Source organism: Coturnix japonica, unplaced genomic scaffold, assembly GCF_054131305.1.
Source record: "Coturnix japonica strain WE unplaced genomic scaffold, WE-NBRP24 Scf049, whole genome shotgun sequence".
Taxonomy (NCBI): domain Eukaryota; kingdom Metazoa; phylum Chordata; class Aves; order Galliformes; family Phasianidae; genus Coturnix; species Coturnix japonica.
The window spans coordinates 1773868-1781944 of NW_028188952.1; the positions used below are offsets into that span (position 1 = coordinate 1773868).

Sequence of the window (8077 nt, forward strand, 5' to 3'; positions counted from 1 at the left end):
ATCAGGTGCTCGCGTTTATTCCACAGGGATGGGGCACAGCTGCAGGCAGCCCCGCTACATCGACTGGTGGGCAGAAAAGTCTAAGAAACACCGCTTAGAAACGGTCCTGGTCCCGGCGGTGGGGGCTCAGCCCGGCACGTGAAGCCCCACGGGGCAGCAGCTCGTCTCCATTGCGGTTGTGCCGCCCGCAGCGGGGCTGGGGGGGCTCAGGGAAGGGGCTGCCGAGCTCCGTGTGCCCCCCGTTTAGGGAGGGGGGGTGGTTCTGCCGCTGGGATGAAGCCCCGTGTGCGGCTGCCGGGCTCAGCGCTGTCCCAGGGCGGGGATCCCCAGCGCTGGAGATGAAGGGAGCGGGGGGCTCCGTTCCGTCCCTCCGCTGCGCTGTGCCCTCACGTGGGCGCATCGCGCTGCTCCCCCCGCTCGTAGGACCGCTCCCCACGGGCCACCACGCGGTGCAGCCCCAGGCGCCGCAGCTTCTGCACGAGGTTCCCGCTGAAGATGCTGCTCCGCAATGAAGGTTCCCGCGGCTCCTCCGCAGCGCAGGGATGGGGGGGCAGCGGGGGGGCTCCCCTGGTCGGGGCCGGGTGCACCACTGCGTTGATGCCGCGCCGCAGCAGGAGATGGACGAGGCCCAGGGGGGGGTCGGGGAGGTGCGACGGCGCTGGGCAGGGCGGCTGCGAAGACGGAGGGCTGCGGTTCAGCCCTTCAAAGGACCCACAAGAAGGCACGACGGAGTGATGCAGACTGCAGGGAGAGAGCAGAGCAGGGCTCAGTGACTGGGGGGACTCGGGCTGCAGGCAGGGCTGGGCCCAGCACCGTGCCCTCATTTGTCATCCATGCAGGATAGTTTGTGCAGTTGTGATTGCTTTTTGGTTTTACTGATGCTGTGAACTCCAGCTCACACCAATCACTGCTTTGCAATAGCACCCAGCAGTTAAGGTACCCATTCCTTGCTCCATTCTGACCCCAGCAGGAAGGCAGCAGGCGCTGCTGCAGCCTCAGTGCCCCATTCCTCCCACACAAAGCCCCCAAGGGTGGAGACAGAACAGGCAGGAGGGAGGAGAGGAGGCAGCAGTGGGGGGGGGGAGGAGGAACATACCTGGGCATCACCGTGGTGAGCTCAGTGGTGGGGTGGAGGATGTGGCAGGTGGTGATGGTGAAGGTGGACGGGGTCTGGGGGAGGTTGTTAGCAGAGAGGAACACTGGAGGGGACAGGAGACAGCGGGTTAATGGGACATGGGTGGGAAGGGCATGGAGAGCAGGTGGGGGCCCATAGGAGCACTAGTGTTAAGCTGGAAGCTGCCACAAGCAGCAGAACCCCACACCCAGGGAGCAGTGCTGGCTGTGTTCAGCCCAATACAGCTCAGAGGAGGCTCAAAGAGCCCAGAGTTCTCCTGGACCTTCCTTGGCCATGTGCCTTCATGGGTCCAGGGGATGGACCGGTGGAAGGAATGGGAGAGGGAAGAGCACAGGGCAAAGAGCACAGGAGGGCAGAGGGAGACTGGGGCCCACATCCCCCCCGTTCCTGTGCCCCCCGCTCACCCCCGGGACCCTCCATGGCTTTGGCGGGTGTGGAGGTGGGCAGCAGCTGGAAGGAGGCAGCCTCCACCTCATCCTCCTCCAGGTCAGTGAGGCTGTACACCTCCTCCAGGTCGATGTCCAGGGGCCTGAAGTCCTTAGTGAGCACCCCAGGGCGCGGCACGAGGATCCCCCCCAGGTTGGGCTGTGCCAGCTGCTGCCAGTGGTGGAGCGTCACTGAGCCTGGAAGGGGGGATACAGGCGTGCAGAGGGGCTCAGCTGGGAACACAGGGCCCTTCTGGCACCCCCAGGGCAGCACGAAGCCCCCTCGCATTCCTCACCTTCCAGCGGCTTCACGATCTGCAGCTTGTCCGGCAGGAAACTGAGCGAGCCCAGCGAGAAGCCGGAGGCGGCGGTGTGCTCAGAGCCCCCCGAGCCGGCGGACACAACGCTGCCGTTGGGGGTCGGGATCCCGTTGGAGCCGTCCTCATCCCGCAGCCTCCACAGTTTGTGCTCCCGCTCCGCCTCGAAGGAGCGCTCCTCCTCCGACAGCCGCTGCTGCACCGACAGCCGCTGCAGCGCCGCCTCCAGGTCCTGACGGCCGGGGGCCGCCCGTGGGCCCACCGCCCTGCGGAGACACGGGGTCAGGGGCTCACGGCACTGTACAATGCACCGTGTCCAACATCCCCCTGCCCTGAGCCCCCCCCCACACTCACGGGGCGCCGTGGTGAGGAGTGCTGCCCCCCCCGGAGGGAGCAGCCGACGTCTGCTTGGAGCCGGGTGTGTGCTGGGGGGACGCGGAGCTCGATCGGGCTTTGGCCGCGTGGTTCATCGCCTTCACCGTCTCGAAAACGCGCAGGCAGCTCCTGTGGGCAGGGAGAGGGAGGGGGCTGAGCCCGGAGCAGCCCCAGCACAGGGTCACAGAATCGCTGCCATCAGCTCATCCCCACCGCGTCCCCAAGTGCCACAGCTCCTTACTTGGACCCCTCCCAGCTCACGGCATCAGCCCCTACCTGTAGTCTGAGGAGGATTCCGTCCCCTTCCTCATCGTCCCCTTGATCTCAGCAGCCAATGATTCCTGCAGGGTGGGGGTGGCAGGGTCAACACAGGGGAGCTGTGCCCCCCCCCCCCCCAAAATCTCCCCCTCCCCACACACACCATGGGCAGGAGGCTGCTCCCTGTGCCGTAGCGGCTGACGGTGCTGTTGGGCAGACTGCGGCTGCGGAGACTCTTCACCTCCTCCTGGGCCTCCTGCAGCATCCCACCACACTCCACGTATTTGTCCTGCAGATCCTGCAGCTGGGGGGGGGGGGAGGAAGCAGCGCTCAGGGCACAACCCTCACCTGTGGGGACCCACAGCCACAACCCCCCCCATCCCACACTCACCTCTGTCCGGAGCTGCTGCTGCACCTCCTTGGACGTGGCCAGGTGCTGCTGGAGCTCCTCCACCTCCGTGTTGTACTGCAGAGCAACAGGGGGGAGTCATGGGGGGCTGTGCCCTGTGCCCCCAGTGCCCCCCAGCACAGAGCAGGGGAGGGGTGGGTGCTCACCGATCTGCACTTCTGCTGCAGCTCCACCACCTGTGCCAGGAGCTGACTGATCTCCTCCTGCTGCCTCGCCGTGTCCTCAGCCTTGCGGGCCAGCTCTTCCGACAGGCAGGCGACCTGCTGGCTGGCTGCAGCTGGTGGGGAGCACCGTCACCATCCGCCCCAGGTGCTCCCCATCCCCCCCCCCCCCAGCCCAGCCCACATACAGAACTGCTCCACACAGTCAATCATCAGCTGCTGCTCCTGGTCCTCGTACCGGCTGGTCTCTGTCACGATGGTGGTGGCCTGGGGGAGAGGACAGGGTCTGTATGAGATGAGCAGAGCATCCCCCCCAGCATCACCACTGGGTGCCCCGCTGCCCCCACCTCCAGGCGAAGCTTCTGGTTCTCCTCCTCCAGGCACCGGAGCTTCTGCTGCAGAGCGTCGTACTGGAAGTACTGCTGCAGGGACAGCGAGGACTCGCTCCGGCGCAGCCTGGGGACAGTGGGGTGGGCAATGAACACCAACAGTGTGGGCAGGATGAGGCCCTGCCAGCACCCTGACCCACAGCCATGGGGCAGCCCCATGGGGCCCACTCACGGTGTGATGGGGGTGGAGGTGGGCTCATTCTCCTCTGTGTTGGTGGTGTAGAAATGGAGCAGATCGTCCCTCATTGAGACCTCATGGCGCAGCTGTGCGATCTGGGGGGATAATCAGGGTTCAGCTCAGGGGCACAGCCCTACACAGCACCCCCCACCCCCCAGCACAGGGCTCAGGGTGGTACCTCCTCCTTGGCCAGCTCCAGCTGCTCCTCCAGCAGCTCATTGCGCTCCGTCAGGCTGCGGTTCTGTTTCAGCAGGGACTGCCCGATGCGCGCTGCCAGCTCCAGGTCTCTCTCTTTCTGCAGGAGATGTGGGGGGGACACACTGAGTGTCAACCAGGACCGTCCCCTCCGGCCCCCGCCCCGCAGCCCCAGGTCCCCGTGCTCCAGCACACACCTCATCCAGCAGGTTGGTGACAGCATCAATGTCGTGGTATGTCTTGGTGATCCGCACAGCCCGCTCGGTGCACAGGACTGGGGGGAGAAGGGCAAAGGCTGAACCTGGCTGTACATACACGGGGCTGCAGGGGGAGCTCGGTGCTTCCCTGCTGCCCCCTCCCCTCGTTCTGCAGCTCGCAGCTCACCCACGGGCACGCGCTGCCCCTGCAGCACACAGTGATGGGCGACGGCTGCAGCAGCTGCATTGAGCTGCCCTGCGCTGCTCACCATTTGCTGGGCAGCAGCAGCACGGTGCAGGCAGGCTGCTCCTGTGGGGCACACACCGACCTCACCCCACATCTCAGTGTGAAGGGGAAGGTGCCAACGTCCCCCCGTTCTGACACAGGGCACACGGATGGGAAGGAGGAGCCGCAGGGAGGTGACGTCTCCAACACAAAGCCAGGCTGGGAGCACTGGCACAAACAGCGCCGTGCAGCACTGCATGAAGTCGAGCTGCAGGCAGCGTCCCCCCAGCCCCCTCCCCCAGATGGCACTGCAGGAAGCCAGCCCTGCCCTAGTTTCTCCATGGGGTCGCTGGCTGAGCACAGGGATTTGCTCCAGCCCACATTCAACAGCCAGGAGCAAAGGGACAGAACCCACAGCATCCAAACTCACAGCCACAGTGGGGCCCAGCACTGAGATCTGCCCTCCTGGGGTGCTGCACCCCACAACTACCTGATGCCCCCATGGCTACAGTGAGGAGCACCTTGTGAGCAGCAAGGGGAGCAAAGCAGCTGCAGAAACAGACACCAAGCTGGGGGGGGTCACCTCCCCCCCAGTATATCTGGGCCTTTGGGGCAGATGGGTGGCACAGGGGGTGCCCACTGATCTGCAGAGGCAGCCAGCAGTGAGCACGAGGCCTCAAGCTCTGCCTGTACCCCACAGCCACTGCCAGAGCTGCCCACTGTGCTCACAGCCCCACGGCGCGTGCCTCAGTTTCCCCAGCAGAGCAGCCCAGCAGCCTCACCCTGCAGCCCCCACCCCATGCACTCCCCCAGGCGGGCAGACAAAGTGGGTTAACGGGGGAGGCTCAGCCACACAAATCCCATTATGCTGCCCCAGATGGGATTGTGTAATGGTGCACGTCACCATGGCGATGCCCCCACTCGCCACCCGTGTCCCTGTCCAGACCCCAGTGGGTACATCCATAGGGATGGGGGGCCAGCCTCAGCCCCAGCCCCCTCCCCTCAGCAGGGCCTGCTTCCCGCAGGGGTCTCTAACCGCACTTCATCAGGCCACTGAGCCGTTAATTGGAAATAATTGGAGCATGAGCATCTTGATGGCGTGAGCCAGCAGCGGGTCCTGGGAGCTGCCCAACACGTACACACCAACCAGCACGGCCGGGCCAGCACAATGTGGGAGCCCACACCCCCATGGGGGGCTGCCCAAAGCCCCAAAGCCCCACGGATCCTTCCCCATCGCTCTGCCCACCACCAGCGGGCAGGAACCCCTCCTGGGGTCACAGTGACCCCAAAGGGACCGGATAGCAATCCCGCACGGTGAGTGGGACCGGGGAGAGGGGGGGGATTGCCAACCCCAAGGGAAATACACAGACCGGGAGATGGCAGCCGTGGGGCGGCTGTTGGGAGCCCCCGACCCCTCATTCCCGCTGCAGCCCCAGCCCCGTCGCCCCCCCACCTTCCTCCAGCTCTCGGGCGATGGGGTCCCCGCCGCCGCCGCGCTCCGCGTTCCCGTTCAGCTCGTCGTACGCGGCGGGGCTGCTCCAGATCTCCATGGTGCCGTGCCCACCGCGGAGCCGTGCCGAGCCGTCCGCTCCCGCCCCTATTTATGGGGTCGCCCGATGCGCACCTGCCCGCTGCGTCCCGGGGGCGGCGCTCAGGCCGGAGCGGGGCGGGGGCGGCGGGGTCGGGGGCTGCACGCTCCCCCCGGCTCGGCACAGCACAGCACAGCGCAGCACGGCACAGCACACAGCAGGCAGCTGAGCCCGGCCGGCAGCAGCAGCTCTCGGTGCACTATGGGGACACGGCCCCCATCATGTACCCCACAGCCCCCATCGGGCACCGCAGAACCACACGCCATGGGGATGTGCTCCTCATAGGGGATGCTGCTGGATCCCACCTCCCAGCCTCGCACGGACACGGGGTGGTCTGTGCACTGCATCCCCCAGTGGGAGCTGCCCAGAGGGGACACTGAGGCAGAACTGGGGCAGGGAGAGCTGAATGAATCACACTCTGTTTACATGATGGAGCAGCTGCGTGGCACACTGTGCAGGCGCTGTGGGCAGGGGGCTGTGGGTGGGGGGCAGCGGGGCTGCTCTCCGTCAGGATGCCAGGACTGCTCCTATGCACAGTGCCTCCATCAGCACCCGCCCCCAGCGCCTGCCCTCATTAGGACTGAACTAATCAATGAACCGATGAGGCCGCGGCTGGAGCTGCCCTTCAGCAGCACACAATGCCTTTATTTGCCTGCTGGAGTCCCTCCCTGCAGCACCCAGGATCCTGACCCCCTCCAGTTCTGCCTCAGCCACAGCACCCTCCTGGCTCTGCCCTCTCCTCCTTCCTGCCTGGGCTCCACAGTTTGTGGGTAGGGACCCACCCGTGGGCACCCCAAGGACGCAGGGTGCACGAGCTGCTCCCTCCTAATCCCTGCCAGAGCTTTGCTCCTCCATGCAGGTCTCTGCGCCTGCACAAGGAGATTACAGGGGGCTATTTCTGATGGCAGCTTAACGGTCTGGGTGAGGGGATGAGGGGGTGGGGGCACAGCACACACAGACGGGGCACTGAGAAACGTGACATGGAGTGGGAGTGGTGACACCGCTGAGCCACACTGTGCACAGGGCTGGAAGCTGCGGCTGATGGCTGAGGGGGCAGGAACACCATGGGGCCACAAGCACAAGCATGTCACAGCCAGGGGGTGCCCCCAGCCCCCCATGCGTGGGAGGAGGCAGAGAGGGCGGCAGCAGGATGCAGCCCCATTGCCCCAGATCTTCATCAGCCCCCTGCTCTGCTCCTGCCCCCAGCACACACACACCAAGGTCCAAGTGGAGCACAGACCCCTCCTGTGCCCCCACCAGCTCCCAACCCAATGGAGCCTCGGCACAGTGTGTGTGTGTGTGGGGGGCGTGCAGGGTCCCTGGGAGATGGTGGGGCTCCCTGCACATGTCCAGCTCAGCCCAGCAGAATTAGCCCGGGATGTTCTGGCCGAGGAAATCCACTCCGCCAATCCCATTAGTGGTGATTAGCTCCTGCACTGCCCCGTGACCCCACCCTGAATCCTACACCCCACGGCCCCCACCCCAAACCCTGCACCCCTCTGCCCCAGGTCAGCCCCATAGTAAGGGCCGGGCACTCACGGAAGTACCACAGGGTCTCCTCGATCTGCTGGGGGGTCAGGGGGGCTGGGGGCTGCGGGGCGGGGGGGGCACGCAGCCAGTCCTCGTGGTCGTAGCCAAAGACGGTGTCGGCACGCAGAGTGTAGCGGGGCAGCTGCTCGCCCAGCAGGGTGACGATCTCCACCTCGGGGACGTCGCCGCTGCACAGCTCTGGGGATACGGGGACAGCGCGTCAGGTGCGGGCTGGGGGCACCCGGGGCCGGGCTGGGGGCACAGAAAATTGGCTTGGGGGTGCTTGGAGGAGAACTTCCTGCCCCCTCCGCCCCCGTGGGGTCCGGGGTTGGTGCCCTCAGCAGCCGGATAACCCCAAAGCCTCGTGCCCGCGGAGGGCGTCCCAGCGGGGGGCGGCTCACGGGGACCCTCATCCCATCCTTCCCCCCCTCCCCTTTGCCTCCTGAGGGGAGATCCCTGCTGCCACCTCCCGGCCGCATTGAGGCACCGCGATACGGGGCGGGGGATGCCGGGACGCGCGGTAGGGACGAGGCCGAGAGTTTCCCGGCCCCTTCCCCGTCCCCCCGGCCCGACCCACCGGTGATGGTCGCGGCATCGCGGCGGCTGCCCGCGGCGTGGGGCGGGGTCGGGCCGGGGGGCGGTTCCTGCGGGGCGGCGGGGTCCAGTTTGGCGTCACGGGGGGAGCCCGGCTGC

At 66.4% G+C, this 8077-nt stretch overlaps 1 protein-coding gene across 4 annotated transcripts; it reads right to left on the bottom strand.

The window, feature by feature from the left end:
• Position 1: 1 nt before the first annotated feature.
• Positions 2-5926, bottom strand: HAP1 (huntingtin associated protein 1). Of its 4 annotated transcripts, none has more exons than XM_015885823.3 (15): positions 5719-5887; positions 4040-4116; positions 3826-3942; positions 3642-3742; positions 3428-3536; positions 3269-3347; positions 3066-3196; positions 2902-2976; positions 2674-2814; positions 2529-2593; positions 2232-2381; positions 1857-2143; positions 1540-1758; positions 1097-1199; positions 2-741 (listed from the first exon to the last, which is right to left on the bottom strand). In XM_015885823.3, the coding sequence occupies exons 1-15, from the start codon at positions 5813-5815 to the stop codon at positions 387-389; spliced, it is 2106 nt and encodes a 701-aa protein (XP_015741309.2). In that variant the 5' UTR covers positions 5816-5887; the 3' UTR covers positions 2-386. The 4 variants fall into 4 exon arrangements, with proteins under 4 accessions (XP_015741309.2, XP_085388737.1, XP_015741312.2 ...); XM_085532611.1 differs by lacking the exon at positions 5719-5887 and adding an exon at positions 4227-4531; XM_015885826.3 differs by lacking the exon at positions 1097-1199 and having other exon boundaries at positions 5719-5926.
• Positions 5927-8077: the final 2151 nt, after the last annotated feature.

What these genes read in the sequence shown, in the direction of transcription:
- HAP1 (XM_085532611.1), bottom strand. Translation starts at nt 4,524, where the DNA reads ATGCAGTGCTGCACGGCGCTGTTTGTGCCAGTGCTCCCAGCCTGGCTT. An exon ending in TCACCAACCTGCTGGATGAG is followed by an intron (nt 3,943 to 4,039) that starts GTGTGTGCTGGA and finishes CATCTCCTGCAG; the next exon opens with AAAGAGAGAGACCTGGAGCT. An exon ending in GGAGCAGCCTCCTGCCCATG is followed by an intron (nt 2,594 to 2,673) that starts GTGTGTGTGGGG and finishes CCCACCCTGCAG; the next exon opens with GAATCATTGGCTGCTGAGAT.